Source organism: Falco naumanni (genome assembly GCF_017639655.2).
Source record: "Falco naumanni isolate bFalNau1 chromosome 20 unlocalized genomic scaffold, bFalNau1.pat SUPER_20_unloc_2, whole genome shotgun sequence".
Classification (NCBI taxonomy): domain Eukaryota; kingdom Metazoa; phylum Chordata; class Aves; order Falconiformes; family Falconidae; genus Falco; species Falco naumanni.
Genome location: NW_024427346.1, coordinates 236,812 through 254,207, shown reverse-complemented (window position 1 = coordinate 254,207; position 17,396 = coordinate 236,812). Strand labels below are relative to the sequence as shown.

Sequence of the window (17,396 nt, the reverse complement as noted above, 5' to 3'; positions counted from 1 at the left end):
CCCGTTGCAAAAGGGAAATTCGGATCCAGAGCTTAGTTAGTTTTGATGGAACTGGCTAGGATTTGTTGGAGTCGCACCATCACGATGTTTGTTTGGTTTTTGTTGTTGTTTTGTTTTTTTTTTCCTTCAGAAATTCAGAATACTGAGTTGGTTGAAGAAGGGGAAGTGGGGAGCAGGAGCTTATTGGAGTAGAAAAGACTCCAGGGTGTTGATGACAGTATTGACAGGATCAGGAGGCACCACTTTCTTTCTGTATACTGTGTTGCTTACGTCTACAGCTATTTGGAAGCTCCTGTGTGTACAAAGCTACCGTATGCAAGTAGCGTTTGGCATCTGTGTCCTGATGAATACCATAGGGGTGTGTCTTTGCCTACGGAGTGGGGGAAACGCTGTGTTTGAACATTCTCATTTTGCTATAAGCCCCAATGGTTTATTGTTTGTGTTAGATTAAAAAAAAAAAAACCCACCAAAAAAAACCCCCACCAAAAAAACCAACCCCAAACTAGCCGTACATGTGAACAAATGAGCGTGTCGTCACAAAAAAATGGTTTTAGCCAGAGTAAAGATTTAGCGGAGATCTTTCACGACTAGCCTGAGAAATAATCAAAGCATCCAGGTATTGAGAAGACGGAGCAAAATCTACAGATCTGGATACCCCAGGCTCAGTTTTTTGAGGCTCTGAGGTGCTCCTCGCTGCTGATGCTTCTGTATGAAACTGCAAAGTTTGTTTTTGCTCTGTGTATGTTTGTCTTTTTTTATCTGCTGTTTAAGGATATTACCGCATCTTAGGACATGTCTGTATTTTGTGTGCTCTCTGCTTTTGCTTAACTAGTTTGGGGCAAGCAGTGCGTAGAAGTGCTGGTGGTTTTAACTGTTTCACTTTTTTTTTTTTTTTTTTTTTACTGCTGTTATGTTTGTTTGTTTATTTGCTGGGACAAAAGTTGTTTTCTGAAATGGAAAACTGGGGAAATTGCCCATAAAATGTAGCCAATATAATTAACATCTCTTTGAAGCAGAGAGGCTGTTCTTAATTGGAGCGTACAGAAAGCCGCGTTACCTTTTGTAATGAATTAAGGTAATACAGCTTTTTACCTACAGAATAACTATTGTCTAACCTAATTAGTATTTTATGCAAAACAGAAGTTTTAAATTTTTGTTGGAATCGTATTTGCCACGTAGATGCCACATTCGTCCTGTGTTAACACCTAATTTAAATGAATTAGAACTCTCGCTTAGACGATTTTTACACCTCTCGTTGGAGAGAGCAATAAAAAGCCCTGCAATCGTTTGGAGCTGGACAAAACCTGGGCCCTTCCTAGCGATCTTAGAAGTGCAATATGTAAGAAATATTCCTTGTCACCTTATCACCAAAGGTATGCAGAAATAGATTATTTTTGCCTCCCCCCCGCCTTGGAAAGAGGGGCACAGAATCAATCCCACGTAAGCAGAAGATGGCTTAAGAGAAAGTGAGAGAATTACTGAAGTATGCGGGTTTACTTGCAGTTTGAAGCTTAAAAACTCATCTGAAAAGCAAAACGGTTTCTTACAACTTAAAGCAAAAGTAAGACCCAGCTCGCTCTATTCGTTAGATTTTATTATTTAACTGCTGGACAGGCTCATACTGTTTAGCCACTGAACTGGAAGAAATTTCAACCCAACCTGATTTTTTGCTGATCTGCTCTAGTCAATAGCGTGTTTTGTTTTAGAAAGCCCTTACTATTTAACTTTTTGGTCAGTATAATTCTAGCAAGAGAGATTGCTGCATAGGTGATGCAGGTTTTTGTTCTGGGGCTTTGAATATTTCAGAGCTCATGTGGATCTCAATTTTATTCCCCTCCACCCACCCCCCCAGTACAATCAATGGCAAGAGCTTGAGCTTGATTTGAAGGTTAGAACCCAAGAGCAGGAATTCTGTTTTGCCGAACCACTTCCCTGACGTGGACAAAGCCACTCATCTTCTGCCTCTGTTTTCTGTTTTCCAGAACAGATAATGTGCACCTCCTAGAGCTACTTAATATTTAGGAAGCGGTGTGTTTAGCATTAACAAGAGCTCCTATACATTCAACCCATTAAATTCTTAAGATTGTTGGTACAGGTAACTAACGCCCTGCTTGTTCCGTCTGATAATAAAAGGTGTATGTTAACGGCCATCTCCGTTTTCTTCCTTTTTGTAGAAAATTTCTCCGTTCCCCCAGATGTCACAGCAACTACCTCCTCTTCCTCGGCACGCCCAGCAGCGATTGACCTTCCTCCTTCAGGGATCGTGAAAGGCATGCACAAGGGATCTAATCGGTCGAGTCTCATGGATACTGCTGATGGTATGGAACCTTCCAGAGCACTCAGAAATTAGAGCAGTGTAAAGGAAGGGCTTAAGTCACACAATTGATTCTCCCCACCTATGTTTATCCCATTTCAGCACTTCACAAATAGGAAGTGGTTACAGCATTAGCATTAATGAATGTTATTATTAATTTTTAATAAATTTTAATTATATTTATATTAACACACTAAATTATAAATAATAAAATACTGTTTTTATATATTAAAATATTAAAGAAAATATTTTAAAAATATTTTTTATCTGGTCTTGCTGTGTCCTCCCTCTGCTGGCAGCCTGGCCCTGCAGCTGATCGATACTGCAGGCAGGCGCAGTGTTTCAGGACAGATGGAAATCAGGCTTTGGCAGGGAAGAAATGCTTTAAAAATGAATTTCTGTTACTGGCATTTTCTGACCACCGAGTTAATACCAAACTGATACGATACTAACGTCATCCTGCGCTGGCGCAGCCTTTCATGATGGAAGCCAGTAGCTGAGTGAGTGGGGGCACCAGGAGAAGTGTTCCTCCGGTGGAAGGAGGTAGAATATAAATGTTAATAGACGTGCTGAACGCTTTTATTAGACAAAATCTTTCCCTCCAGGTGTTCCTGTGAGTAGTAGAGTCTCCACGAAAATTCAGCAGTTGCTTAACACCTTAAAACGACCTAAAAGACCACCTCTGAAAGAGTTTTTTGTGGATGATTTTGAAGAAATTGTGGAAGGTAATAGCACCGGGGAATGGGGTTTATTCATCGTTTAAGTACACAGGCAGGCACAGCACTAAATGTATTTATGCGGTTTTCAAAGTTGACTCTCACCGATTCACTATTTGCAGCTAGCTTTCGCGAAAAATCTGATACAAAACCAATGTTTGAAGTAATTTACTGCGGAGCTTTGGGTGGCCTCGATGCCAAACTTCATACAACAATTGAAATCTAGTAACGAAAATACTGAAATAGATTTCTAAACCCCCTTCATTTGCTTCGGCTACTTTTACAGTCCCTGGTTGGGAAGTGATTTAATTTCATTACAACCTTATTTTGTAAGATTTTTTTTCTTTCCTCCAGTTCTCAATGTTTTATTGGGTAACTTTTAATGGTACCTAAGGAGAAGACTGTGTTCACGATACTTTGTTTCATGTGGGGCTTCCTAGGAAATAAAATGTGATAAGGGGGTGTTAAACCTAAAAGGGGGTGAGGAGGAAAAGCATATGTTTTCAGCGCTTCTTTCCAGCTTAACTGTGCGGTAACAAACGGGCGAAGATGAACTGGAAGGAAATATGATTGAATTATTTTTCAGTCCCCCAGCCTGACCCCAACCAGCCCAAGCCAGAGGGACGCCAGATGACACCCGTGAAGGGAGAACCCCTGGGAGTTGTTTGTAACTGGCCTCCTGCCTTAGAAGCGGCGCTGCAGCGCTGGGGCACCACACAAGCAAAGTGCCCCTGTCTGACCGCACTGGATGTTACAGGAAAACCAGTTTATACCCTCACGTACGGTGAGTTGGAGCCTGGCCTCCAGTGCTGACCTGCTCCGAAAGAACCCCACGTGGTCAGTCTTGGGGTGATTGCAAATATATGGGGATGGGGGGGTGCACGCAGAGGGGGTGTGCAAAAGGGGGTGTGCATGGCAGCATGCGTGTGGGGGGTGTGTGCATGGCAGGGTGCACGTGGTGTGTGTGCACAGAGGGGTGTACATCAGGGGGGTGTGCACAGAGGGGTGTGCATAGGGGGGGTGTGTGCACAGAGGGGTGTGCATCGGGGGGGTGTGCGCACAGAGGGGTGTGCATCGGGGGTATGTGCGCACAGAGGGGTGTGCATCGGGGGGGGTGTGTGCACAGAGGGGTGTGCATCGGGGGTGTGTGTGCACAGAGGGGTGTGCATCGGGGGTGTGTGCACAGAGGGGTGTGCATCGGGGGTGTGTGTGCACAGAGGGGTGTGCATCGGGGGTGTGTGTGCACAGAGGGGTGTGCATCGGGGGTGTGTGTGCACAGAGGGGTGTGCATCGGGGGTGTGTGCACAGAGGGGTGTGCATCGGGGGGGTGTGTGCACAGAGGGGTGTGCATCGGGGGTGTGTGTGCACAGAGGGGTGTACATCAGGGGGGTGTGCACAGAGGGGTGTGCATCGGGGGTGTGTGCACAGAGGGGTGTGCATCGGGGGGGTGTGCGCACAGAGGGGTGTGCATCGGGGGGGTGTGCGCACAGAGGGGTGTGCATCGGGGGTGTGTGTGCACAGAGGGGTGTGCATCGGGGGTGTGTGTGCACAGAGGGGTGTGCATCGGGGGTGTGTGTGCACAGAGGGGTGTGCATCGGGGGTATGTGCGCACAGAGGGGTGTGCATCGGGGGGGTGTGCGCACAGAGGGGTGTGCATCGGGGGGGTGTGTGCACAGAGGGGTGTGCATCGGGGGTGTGTGTGCACAGAGGGGTGTGCATCGGGGGTGTGTGTGCACAGAGGGGTGTGCATCGGGGGTGTGTGTGCACAGAGGGGTGTGCATCGGGGGGGTGTGTGCACAGAGGGGTGTGCATCGGGGGGGTGTGTGCACAGAGGGGTGTGCATCGGGGGTGTGTGTGCACAGAGGGGTGTGCATCGGGGGTGTGTGTGCACAGAGGGGTGTGCATCGGGGGGGTGTGTGCACAGAGGGGTGTGCATCGGGGGGGTGTGTGCACAGAGGGGTGTGCATCGGGGGGGGTGTGTGCACAGAGGGGTGTGCATCGGGGGGGGTGTGTGCACAGAGGGGTGTGCATCGGTGTGTGTGCACAGAGGGGTGTGCATGGGGGTGTGCACGTGGGGTGGGTGTGTTAGGGGGTGCACGTGGGGTGTGTGTGCACAAGGGGGTGTGCGTGGCAGCATGTGTGTGGTGTGTGTGCATGGCAGGGTGCACATGGTGCATGTGCGTGTGCATGGTGTGTGTGCACAGGTGGGTGTGGGGGGGGTGCACATGGGGTTGGGGGTGTGTATGGTATGTGTGCACAAGGGGGTGTGCGTGGCAGCATGCATGTGGGTTGTGTGTGCGTGGCAGGGTGCACGTGGTGCATGTGCATGGAGGGGTGTGCATGGGGTGCGTGTGCATGGGGTGCATGGGGGGTGCACGTGGGGTGGAGTGCACAAGGGTGTGTGTGGCAGCATGCGTGTGGGGTGTGTGTATGGCAGGGTGCACGTGCGTGTGCAAGGAGGGGTGTGCATGGTGTGTGTGTGCACAGGTGGGTGTGCATGAGGGGGTGTATATGGTGTGTGTGCACAAGGGGGTGTGCATGGCAGCATGCGTGTGGGGTGTGTGTGCATGGCAGGGCGCACGGAGGGGTGTGTGGAGGGCGGGTGTGTGCGTGGGGGGGTGCACATGGGGTGGGTGTGCGTGGGGATGCACATGGAGTTGGGGGTGTGTATGGTGTGTGTGCACAAGGGGGTGTGCATGGCAGCATGCGTGGGGTGGGTGTGCACAAGGGGGTGTGCATGGAGGGGTGCACGTGGGGTGGGTGTGCACAAGGGGGTGTGCATGGAGGGGTGCACGTGGGGTGGGTGTGCACAAGGGGGTGTGCATGGAGGGGTGCATGTGGTGCGTGTGCAAGGAGGGGTGTGCATGGTGTGCGTGTTCACAGCTGGGTGTGCATGGGGGTTGCACATGGGGTTGGGGGTGTGTATGGTGTGTGTGCACAAAGGGGTGTGTGTGGCAGCATGCGTGTGGGGTGTGTGCATGGTGTGCGTGTGCACGGTGTGTGTGCATGGAGGGGTGCACGTGGTGGGTGTGTGCGTGCGGGGGTTGCACATGGGGTGGATGTGCACGGGGGTGTGGCAGCATGCGTGTGGGGTGTGTGCATGGCAGGGTGCACGTGGTGCGTGTGTACAGAGGGCTGTGTATGGTGTGCGTGTGCGTGGGGGGTGCATGTGGGGTGGGTGTGCACAAGGGGGTGTGCGTGGCAGCGTGTGCGTGGGGCAGTTGCATGGCAGGGTGCACGTGGTGTGTGTGCGCGGAGGGGTGTGCATGGGGTGTCTGTGTCCATGGCGGGGGGTGCACGTGGGGTGTGTGTGTGTTTGCACAGGGGATGTGTGTGGCAGGGTGCACATGGTGTGAGTGTGCACGTGCACGGGGAGGGGGTTGTGTGTCAGATACCTCCCTGGGGTTTGAGAGCTTTGGGGACAAAACAGCGTAACCGACCAGGAGGAGGGGGCCGTAGCGGGTAACAGCGGGTAACCTCGGGGCTGGGCAAGGCTCTCGTCTTTGTGTTCCAGGCAAACTGTGGAGCAGAAGCCTCAAGCTGGCCTACACGCTGCTTAATAAGCTGGGGACCAAAAACGAACCCGTGTTAAAACCTGGCGACAGGGTAATGAGCTCGGCGCTGGCTGGTTCTGCAGGAGGGGGGGGGGCGGGGGGGGGCTCTCCCGTACCACAGGCACTGTGAGCTTGTTCTTCTAATAGCGAGACTTACCCCAGGGACAGGCTATTGGGGGAAAAAAAATTGGGATTTTTTCAGTCCTGCTGGCTCTTCTTGGCTCTGGACTTTGAAATACGTTGAAGGAAGAGCGTTGCACCTCTGCGAAAAAGAGAAAGTTCTAGATCTGTGGGTTTTGGCTGTGTGGGCACACGGGGCACGCTGTCGGTACTGCGCGAGGAGCTCACGCACGTACCACGCGTTCCCCCACGTGGGAGAAAGAGCACTTGAAGGTGCCCTGTGAAAAACGCTGTGGTGGAACGTGAAATAACACCATGCCTTCGAACTCTGAGCTGCTCTAGAGCTGAAATTTGCGATCGATCCTTGTATTTCAACTAACAGCACGGTTTTGTGAATTGTAGGTAGCCCTTGTTTATCCCAACAATGACCCGGTCATGTTTATGGTGGCGTTTTACGGCTGTCTCCTAGCAGAAGTCATCCCAGTGCCTATAGAGGTACCTCTTACCAGAAAGGTAACGTTGATGGAACTTGGAGGAGTGATGGGCTGATGTGGGATGAAAACCGAGTCAGACCATCAACCTCTGAAAGTGTTTCACGGCATCCGGCTGCTCCGTAGCACTGCGATGCACAAGACCTTTGCCAACACGGAGCAGCTGGTTAAAAAGGGGAAAAATGGTTTTAAACCGGAGAGCTGTCCTGAGGAGCTGGAAATGGTTGGTTCGCCGAAATTCTGTAGTCTTCGTTCTGTTACTGCGAATCATTTGTATGGTACCGATAATCTTGTGAATCTGCCCGCTGACGGATGTCACGGGGAGCTCATTTCCAGCCACGCACAGCATCCGCCAGGCTTTTGCCTTTGCTGGAGACCCAAGGTGCTAAGCATCTCCGAAGACCTTGAGGCACCTTTTATTTGCTCAGCAAAGAGTTATCTTTACCCTTACCAGAATTTTTGCAAGATTGCCATGTCGTTGCCATGTCTAAACCGATAGAATTTCGTCAGAGGAGACCAAAGAAACAGGCTAACGGCAAACATACGGCAAGAGGGGTGGTAATGACCTGGTTAGCTGGTCTGGTAATACTATGGGAGTCGTGGAGCTCAGCTTTCGTTTGTCTGCAACGTGACAAGTGCTCTAGCAACCAAATACAAAATTAAAACTTCTGGGATTTGCCCAATCAGGTTTCTTAGCGAGCTACCTCAGTTCAGCGGTTTTATCCTTGTGCAATAGAAATGAGTTCCCGGGGAAAGAAAGCTCTTGTTATTTCGGTGTAATTATATGATTCCTCTTTGAAGCATCTGGGCTTCCGTTAATAAAAACAAATGGTACATGCTCGGTGCCTAGATGCTGGGCACGAGCACTTGTTTTCCACGGATTTTTGCATCCAATGCATTTTAGTCTTGCCAGTGGAATATTTGTTTTATGCCTAAAGAGTTCCCTTTGAGAATCACCAAATTTCTCTGCAGTCTGTCCCGGGTTACGTAATCGTTTCATTTTTGAACGGAACGAATTGAAATGAGCGGGCTTGGTGTGCAGAGGGTTTAAGTTAACCCTTCTGCATTTTTGGGATGGCTTCTCATTTTCCTGCGGACTTTGATTGGCTTTGTAGGTATGTCTCCATTTTCACCTGGCAGGCTTTTGTCCTGGATATATCCCACCTTCCAAAACATGGTTTATATAAAACTCAGAAGCAGTTGCATTCGCCCCAGCCAGCCAGTGGCTGTCGTTTGAGTTTCAGACCGTTGCCAGACACCAGATGCAGGTGGAGAAGGACAAACCAAAGGAAAAAGTCTGTGTGGGCTTGAAAGTTTTTTTCTTTTTCCTCCCTCCGTGATCCATAACGTTACCATCCAGTTACCAGAGCATTACCAAACTTTGGATTTTGGTAAGGGGAAAGTTGATTTATGTCATCTTTAAACAGGAATGACTTTTTTTTTTTTTTTTTTTTTTTTCTTATTATCTCCTCTCTTCCCTCAGGATGCTGGTGGTCAGCAGATTGGTTTCCTGCTGGGAAGCTGTGGTATTGCGTTGGCCCTCACCACTGAAGTCTGTCTGAAAGGGCTCCCAAAAACCCAAAACGGAGAAATTGTGCAGTTTAAAGGTTCGAGGGTTATAGACTCGCTTTTGATCGTGCTTTTGCTATGGCTGAACTGTCTGAAAATGGCTGTTAGAAGTCTGAATGCATCTGGGGATGGGCAAGGGGGGCAGCTTCTCGGTCAGCATCGCTTTGCTTGCAGGTTTTATGCATACGGGGTAGATTGGTCCGTGCGTCTGTCGTTCTGGAAGTCGCGGTGAGCGAACCTTACAAGCCAGGGTTGTCCTCGGATCGCTTCACTGCCGTTTGGCAGGTCCCAGAGCAGTTTTATTAATGATACAAGAAGCTATATTTAGAAATCCTGCAGGCAGCTTCCCCGAGTAGAGGAAGTACCTTGCTGCCCACTGAACTCCCTGATGAGAAATGAGATGAACCTTCTGGCTAGTGGCTTGGCTTGGTATTTTGCTGGTGTAACTGAACTTGGACAAATGACGGGGTTTTCGTGTATTCTTACAGAATATAAATCCCCTAATAAGTAAACTGATATTAATGTACCACTTAATTTTGGCTCTAGGTTGGCCCAGACTCAAATGGGTTGTGACAGATTCAAAATATCTCTCCAAATCTCCCAAGGACTGGCAGCCCAACATCTCAGCTGCAGGAACTGAGCCAGCATATATTGAGGCAAGTAGTGAATGGGGAATAGAAAGTCGTTTCTGTGGGCTGAATTTAATGTTCTAATCACCAGAGAGAGAACTCTTTCACCTACGCTACCTTAAACTTCCCAGTTTTTAGCTGCTGAAACAAGTCTTTCCCTGTGTGCAACCTGCTGCGAAGCTTATTTTAGTTTTGAATACCTCTGTGGCCTTGAGCACTGCTCAAAATGAACTGGAGAACGCTGTTCTCGTTCCAGAAAGCTGGTAATTGAGACGACTGAGCTCTCTGAGATAGCGTACTTGATAACACAGATTTCTGAAACTACTTAAGCCAACAGCATTTTGAATTTTTCTGTTCTTCCTGGCAAAGCTTATTTTCGTTTGTATGCCTCAGTAAGGCGACTTTCAGGAATTGCAGTGGTTTAAGTAGTAACAGCAGGCTGCTTCTAGGAATTGCGGTGGTTTAAGTAGTAACAGTAATTTGGCTGTTGTAAAATTACAAACTAGCTTTTCGGTTTACTTACGGGAGCAGGAAGAGATGGCCTGAGAAAGAATAATGCTGAAATAAATGCAAATACAATTAAATTACCATCTTTATCTCTCTGGAGTTACCTGAACATGTTTACTACCTGAGTAACACTCTTGTCAGTAGTGAAACTTGCTGATACCTTTCTACAAGCAGGTGTTTTTTTGGGTATGTCTTCAGCAGCTTTGGAGAAACAAAACTTTATTTAATATGCGTTCTGTGGTTTAATTTCCTTCAAATGCGGGATCCAGAGTCACACCATGACTGTTTTTTTTTTTTTTCTTCTGTAGTACAAGACGAGCAAAGAGGGCAGCGTTATGGGTGTTACGGTGTCTCGGATTGCCATGCTGTCTCACTGTCAAGCCTTGTCTCAGGCCTGCAACTATTCTGAAGGTAGGTGATGGCGCAGAAACGTGAAAGGAATGAAAATTCAGCGACATCCTTTCAAGTGGTCGACCCTCATGTCTAACAGCTGTCTATTAGTGACCCAAACACGATAGTATTTGCTTTAAAAAAGAAAAAAGGGTGTGTGTGCTGGTGTAAAAGAAAAAAGCGTAGATTAATTCTGCCCCAAAATTGAAGACTGTCATCTTTTTCCTTCCAAAACTACATCATTTTCACTGCTGTTGTGAAGAGGAATAAAAATGGGGATTTGTGTCCTGTCTAGAAAGGGAACGAGTCTGTTCTGATGAACGAAAAGGGGAGCGAATGAGTCAAAAATGGAGCTTTTTCCAACAGGCTGCGGTCCCCCTCTTGCTGTACTGATCACCCATTAAAATGTCTTTCCAGACTTTTTTGTTCTTGATTGTGTAAATCCCAAAGCACCTCTTGCTGGTTCAGTACTAGTCACGCGAGGCGTTTTGGCTAACCCAGAAATTGCTGGTGGGACTAAGAGTTCTGCTATGTGATACGGTTTTAGTCTGACCTACCTCGTAAATCAAGCTAATTTATATACCCATGAGCGAAACTTTTATTTTTAGAGCTGTATGTCATAGTGCTTTAAAATGCAGAGTTTGTCTTTTGGAAGCCGTCGCTTTCATTTCCATTGCTTCTGGGAGTCTGTGCATGAGTGATGTTCTCTGCTCTCTTACTGCTCGTGCGTAACGAGGTTAAGACCCTTTTTGTTCTGCTGAGGTGCGTTACAGCCTGGGATGTAGTTCTCTTGCAACTCTCCAGGATGTGTTCCTTCCCTTAAATTGATGTTCAGGTGCGCTGTTTTGCATCGCAAGGAGTTCTGAGTAGTAAAAACGTATCATCAGACAAACAAGCCTGTGCGCTTGCTTGCTACCTGTGTGCCTCCCGCGGCAGATCTGACAGGTTCAGGTGACAGATTCAGACGTGTTGCGGCGTAAATGATGGTCACAGCTGTCCTGGCACGTTTCACTTCAAAACTACAACTTCCTTTTCCCAGGTGAAACGATAGTGAATGTGTTGGATTTTAAGAAGGATGCAGGGTTGTGGCATGGCATTCTAACGGTGAGTTGAGCCTGTAAGCATAACTCTTTATAATGGCAACCTTTGGAGGAGGTGGTTGAGGACCATTACCTGTTAAGTCACCCGTTTTTCTCCCTGCTAGATCTGCAACTCTCTGGAGGAAGTGTAGAAGCATCCTCAGTAAACTTACGTGAATTCCTGGGGGGGGGCAGGGGTTGATGGGGAGTGAGGGTAACTCCTGTTTCTGCTTGCTAACCTGTTTTGTGAGCCCTTTTCTAAAAATCTGGTTTCTGCTTTTCAGAATGTAATGAACAAATTGCACACGATCAGCGTGCCCTACTCTGTGATGAAAACCTGTCCGCTCTCGTGGGTGCAGAGGGTTCATGCCCACAAAGGTAACTCCGTGTGTTCCACAACTTCAGCTTGAAGTTCTCAGGATAAACGAGTGAGGGGCATTAAAATCTCAAATAATTTAGAGCCTGTCGTCTTGCTCTTCCATGACAAATCTCAAGGGCTCAAACTCTTAATTTCTTTCTAAATATGCACAAAGTCCTAACGCCACGTGAATGTCGGTGAACCTGATGGGGACCCTGTGAGCTGTGGATTTTGAAGCCAGTGCCTTTTATGAGGCCAAGAAAAGAGTTAAGCACAGCAAGATCTGTTGATATCCCCGGTCCTCACCGAGGATGTTCAGATGGTGATAATGATTTACGTACTTTGGAGGGGGCGGGCTGCGATAGGGACAGACCGTGACAGACCCTGGCTCTGGTGGTGGGCAAACGGCCTGTATGCCACAGCAGATGCTGTTGTGTGTTGGGGTTTGCTGTTACTGCAGGCTCCATTAATTAAAGCTTGCTTTAGCGAGGATTTTCCCATTTGGGAGTGTGTATTCATAGGAAAGTGGCTTGTGGAAAGCTTTTATTTGTCCTGACATGGGGTTTTTGGGTTGTTTTTTTTTTTTGCTTGGTTTGCAGCAAAGGTTGCTTTAGTCAAGTGTCGAGACTTGCACTGGGCCATGATGGCCCACCGAGACCAAAGAGACGTCAGTTTGAGTTCTCTACGCATGCTGATTGTAACCGACGGTGCAAATCCTTGTGAGTATGCGCATCCTGCTGTTCTCAGGAGAGGTTTCTCACCTGGTTCTCTCACAGGCTCAAACCTAACTCCTTTTGTATCTACAGCATTCCGAGACGATTTAGTTAGGGCAGCTGTCTGGTGACACGGAGCTGTGGCTCACGGTACTTGCGCGCCGGGCAGAGGGATCTCTGTGCTTTCATCCTTTGTGTGAGCTGTGACCAGTCCTGCAAAGTGAGAAACGGGAGAGCTGAACGGGGAGCTCTTGTCTGTGAAACAGAATGCTGGTAGACACAGTGAGATCGGTTTTAAATTGCTCATAGGGGTTAAGGGAAAGGCTTTTAAGACGAACTTTGAAGGGCAAAAAATCCCCAGAAAAATCCGTGAGGAATTCTGTTAGTGAAAAAACTTAAAGAATGTTTATCTGGGTGACGCCAGCGGGCAGGGATACTCGGATAGACCATCAGACCTGTCTGCATGGGAGCAGAGCCAACACGTGCTCTGCTTGTTGGAGCTTTGGAAAGGATTTTAAGCCTGTTGTACCATGACCTTGTGCAACTCCGAAGTAAATTAGGGGAGGAAGGCAGACTTGTCCAAGAGAATATGCCTGTTCCCAAGTCACATTCAGCAGGCACTGAAGCGCCTTTGTGGTTGGCATCTTAGAAGATGCTACCTGGAGTTTTTAGAAGCGATATAGTATCTGTACTCTGCAAATACTTTTTCAGGTTCTTTTACAGACAACTTTCTTAAAATGATAGAATCGTTTAGGTTGGAAAAGATCATCAAGTCCAACCATTAACCTGGCACTGCCAAGGCCACCACTCAACCACGTGCCCAAGTGTCACGTCTACGTGTCTTTTAAATAGCTCCAGGGATGGTGGCTCCACCGCTTCCCTGGGCAGCCTGTTCCAATGCTTGATGACCCTTTTGGTGAAGAACTTTTCCTCCTGTCCCACCTAAACCTCCCCTGGCACAACTTGAGGCCGTTGCCTCCCAGTTCCCTCAGCTGCTCCTTGTAAGACTTGTTCTCTAAACCCTTCAGCAGCTCCAGAACCTCGGTGTCTTTCTTGGGGCGCAAAACTGAACGCAGTATTTGAGATGCCGAGTACAGGGGGACAATCACTAGCCCCGCTGGCACACCACGTACAAGCCAGGGTGTGACTGGCCACCTGGGCACGCTGCTGGCTCACGTTCAGCTGGCCATCAGCCAGCACCCCGGGGTCCTTTTCTACCGGGCAGCTTTCCAGCTGCTCCTCCCCGAGCCCGTAGCGTCTTAGTAGACGACATCCACAGCCTTGCCCTCACCTACTAAGCAGGTCACCTTGTCATAGGAGATTGGATTAGTCAAGCAGGACCTACCTTTCATAAACCCACGCTGACTAGTCCTGATCACCTGGTTGTCCTGTACGTGCCACGTGATGGCACTAGGGATGATCTGCTCCATAACCTTCCTCGGCACCGAGGTCAGGCCGACAAGTTTGCACTTCCCTGGATCCTCTGTTCGGTCCTTCTTGTAGACAGGCATCAAAGCAAATTACGTAAAGTCGTAGTGGCCTATTTTCTTTCTTTGCAGGGTCCGTTTCCTCGTGTGATGCCTTCCTGAGCTTGTTTCAGAGCCACGGGCTTAAACCAGAGGCGATTTGTCCATGCGCGACATCTCCAGAAGCGATGACGATCGCAATACGGAGGTAACGGGTGTGCAGCGCTGCAGTCCGTTTGCTAAATGAAGTGATCCAAGCCGAGCTTTGTTCACACATCAGTGGGTCATAGTTGACTTAAGCGTGTAATAAGCTCCGCTGACATTTACTCCGTGTGTTCAGCTATTCACGGAGCTAAGCTGTGAAACGTTTCTCCTAAGATGTGTGTGAGAAGCGGGCGCTGCTTTTTCCCCACTCGTGATTTACGCAGCGTGGTGATCTTGGATCTGAGATTAAATTTAGACAGTCATTTTCATAGTTTGTTTCTGTTGCTGCTGCCTTCTGTAAGAAACAGCCCCCTCATCCTCTGGCCTGGGGGCTGGTGTTTGATGTGGGGTGAGTGAAGGGGCTGCAGGAAGAGTTGCAGTTGAGTAAGAAACCAGGAATATGGTTTCTTACTTATTGATCCATGTGGATCAATAAGGGAAGGCAGTCCCTACTGCCGTCGTTGCATAACAAATTTAAAACTGGAAGAAGTGACGCCGAAATATGCATATTTCTGTTGCTGCAACACCTTCATCCCATCTAATAACAGCCTGCATGCCTGATTTAGCGTATTGATTTTGTGTCCTTCAAAGGCCTGGGGTCCCTGGGGCACCTTTGCCTGGAAGAGCCATCCTGTCCATGAACGGGCTGAGCTTTGGTGTCATTCGTGTCAACACCGAAGATAAAAACTCCGCTCTCACTGTCCAGGACGTTGGTCACGTGATGCCAGGAGGTAAAAACATGCAGGAATCTCCTGCTTTTCAAAAAAATAATTAGAAAAGCCCCTTTTGTGAATGGTCTGGGGTGTTTTTAGCAAAAGCAGGGGTGATGTTCTCTCTCACGTTCAGCCTCGGCGCTGGGGGAGGTTTGCAGCCCCCGCGCTGTGTTGTTTTACCCGTCACGGTTAAATGTGTCAGTTCTTGGGACCGTGTTAACGATGCGTGATTCGTCCTAGGAATGATGTGTATAGTGAAACCTGATGGGCCACCTCAGCTCTGTAAAACGGATGAGATCGGTGAAATCTGCGTTAGCTCCAGAGCGGGAGGAATGATGTATTATGGGCTGGCAGGGGTGACAAAGAACACGTTTGAGGTATGTAGAGTAGAATGTATCTTTCTTTCCCCGTTTCCTGCGTAGAACTGATAGCCTTGTATAATCTCTGGGGTCTTCAACTGAAGTGTTGATGTTGTTTTCCAAAAAGCCACCCCGAAAAACTCCTTGAAGTTAGTTACATTCAGTGTTCCCCTTTCATGAACTTCTCCCACAGTGCTAAAATGATGACTTGACCGAGGATTCCCTCCCCTTCTGCTCATGGCTTCACTCACATGCGGCGCGATTCTTGATGTGGGGAATGGTTTTCTATCCTCAGGCAAATGCACTCTGCCTCCAACATCCTCCCTTCTGCTGCAGGTTATCCCCAGGCAAATGCACTCTGCCTCCACCGTCCTCCCTTCTGTTGCAGGTTATCCCCGTGAACTCGGCTGGCTCTCCAGTGGGTGATGTGCCGTTTGTTCGATCCGGCTTGCTGGGTTTTGTTGGACCTGTACGTAATACCGGTTTTGAGCTTGCATGGCTGTGTTCTTTTGTTCCTGCTAGTAGCCTTCAACGTTTAAAAGAAAAACCTTTGGGTACAGAAGTACGTGTAAGATATTTGAGAGTTAATGGGTTTGCCTGAGCCAGCGGGAACCCTTACTTCTCCACCGCGTTGTCATTACGGTGCCTTACTGTGTTGCTCGTTACATTTTTACCTTGCTAATTCTTCTAAAACCAAGTGTGAGGAGCTTTTTGTGTGGCAGTTCTGCTCCGCGTGCCGGAGCGTCTTGTCCCACTGAGCAGCTAGAATGCTCCTCCTGCTTTAGTCGTAAGTGATGTCCTTGAAAGAGAAAGAAAATGTGTTTTATACAAATTCCGTTGATCTAGCCCTAGTTATGAAATAGGCAAGTCATCAAAGATGTTTGAATGTCTGCTTTCTCTACGTTACTCACAAATACCTTTTCACCTTTCAGGGCAGTTTGGTGTTCGTGGTTGGAAAAATGGACGGATTGCTGACGGTTAGCGGACGCAGACATAATGCCGATGACATTGTAGCAACTGGATTGGCAGTAGAATCAATAAAAACAGTTTACAGAGGAAGGTTAGCAAAATAAACCTCGTTCCCTCCCCCTACGCTTCTCCATGTCATATAGCGAAACAGGATCTTTAGTATGGTGTTTGATTTCTCTCCAGTGACCGGTTTGTTCGAGTAGCTCAGTTAAAGTAAATAAATTTTTTGGTTTAGAGGGTAATTGGCCCGATCCTGTCTAACACAGGTCTGTTTTCCTCACTATCCTGTCTGGCTTTTCATCAAGTCTGCATACTTCAGGGGAAGGAGTCAAGTAACAAGATAAGTCAGCCACACGGAGATCTTAATTCTCCGTAGAATTTACTTTTAAATCCGGGTAGTAGTTAACTGCTGGCTGATGCTCTGCAGCAAGGAAGAGTTTCATTAATGTCCAGAGATCTTTAATTTTATTAAGCAGTTGTGGATGCAATTTTCTAGATCCTCAGGGAGGGTTGGAGCTCATATTTCTAAGACTTAACAGGAGATTTGAAGCCCCCTACATCATCCAGATTCTTCTAAAGCTTTTATTGCATTGGTGATTTGCCACAGGTTGGAACAGAAATGAGACAGCAGGTTGAAAGGACAGGGGAATATGCTACGCAGAAATTTAATCAGAAGGTGGAATTAATCCCTTCATAAAACCTTTCCTTTTTGACTCAGTTTTTATTGTTTAATGTTTTTTTTTTTTCCTGTCGTTGCCCCATGGGGGTTTTTTTACGACTTCTTTCTTTCGTCTGTTTCCTTGGCTTCCTATTCCCAAGCAGCAAAACCAGAATTTGTGCCAATATGGCTCTCCCCTTTTCCTTTAGGATTGCTGTGTTCTCCGTGTCTGTCTTCTATGACGAGAGGATTGTCGTGGTTGCAGAGCAGAGGCCAGATGCCTCTGAAGAGGACAGTTTCCAGTGGATGAGTCGAGTGCTGCAGGTAAGCCCGCTCACGTAGGTGGAGGGAGGTGAGTTTGTGCAGTTTTTCGGTGCGTGGGCAGATCGGAGGCCATCAGCACGCCCCAGATGGGAAGAGCACGGGCTCATGATCCCTCTTGGCACAAGGTATTTTTACAGGGTCACAAGCTGGGTGCATCTGCTGCGTACAAGCTGTTCTGTTCTGTCCTGAAGGCCCTGGGAAAGCGGCTGCAGCGCAGGGTAGTGTAGGCTCTGACAAAAAAAAAAAAAAAAACAAACCTCGGA

The 17,396-nt window shown here is 48.2% G+C and overlaps 1 protein-coding gene across 4 annotated transcripts in view; it reads left to right on the top strand.

Moving 5' to 3' along the window:
- The window catches only part of DIP2B (disco interacting protein 2 homolog B), a 73,346-nt gene that overhangs the window by 41,498 nt on the left and 14,452 nt on the right, over nt 1-17,396 (top strand). For 3 of the 4 annotated variants that reach the window (XM_040581227.1, XM_040581224.1, XM_040581228.1), the window contains 17 exons: nt 2,175-2,318; nt 2,920-3,039; nt 3,617-3,814; nt 6,545-6,636; nt 7,107-7,217; nt 8,679-8,802; nt 9,311-9,420; nt 10,209-10,311; nt 11,330-11,394; nt 11,654-11,747; nt 12,327-12,446; nt 14,000-14,114; nt 14,702-14,841; nt 15,064-15,200; nt 15,571-15,651; nt 16,115-16,242; nt 17,019-17,133. In XM_040581227.1, coding sequence (XP_040437161.1) covers nt 2,175-2,318; nt 2,920-3,039; nt 3,617-3,814; nt 6,545-6,636; nt 7,107-7,217; nt 8,679-8,802; nt 9,311-9,420; nt 10,209-10,311; nt 11,330-11,394; nt 11,654-11,747; nt 12,327-12,446; nt 14,000-14,114; nt 14,702-14,841; nt 15,064-15,200; nt 15,571-15,651; nt 16,115-16,242; nt 17,019-17,133 — 1,997 coding nt within the window. The remainder of the gene's footprint in view (nt 1-2,174; nt 2,319-2,919; nt 3,040-3,616; nt 3,815-6,544; nt 6,637-7,106; nt 7,218-8,678; nt 8,803-9,310; nt 9,421-10,208; nt 10,312-11,329; nt 11,395-11,653; nt 11,748-12,326; nt 12,447-13,999; nt 14,115-14,701; nt 14,842-15,063; nt 15,201-15,570; nt 15,652-16,114; nt 16,243-17,018; nt 17,134-17,396) is intronic. The other variant, XM_040581226.1, reaches the window with a different exon arrangement.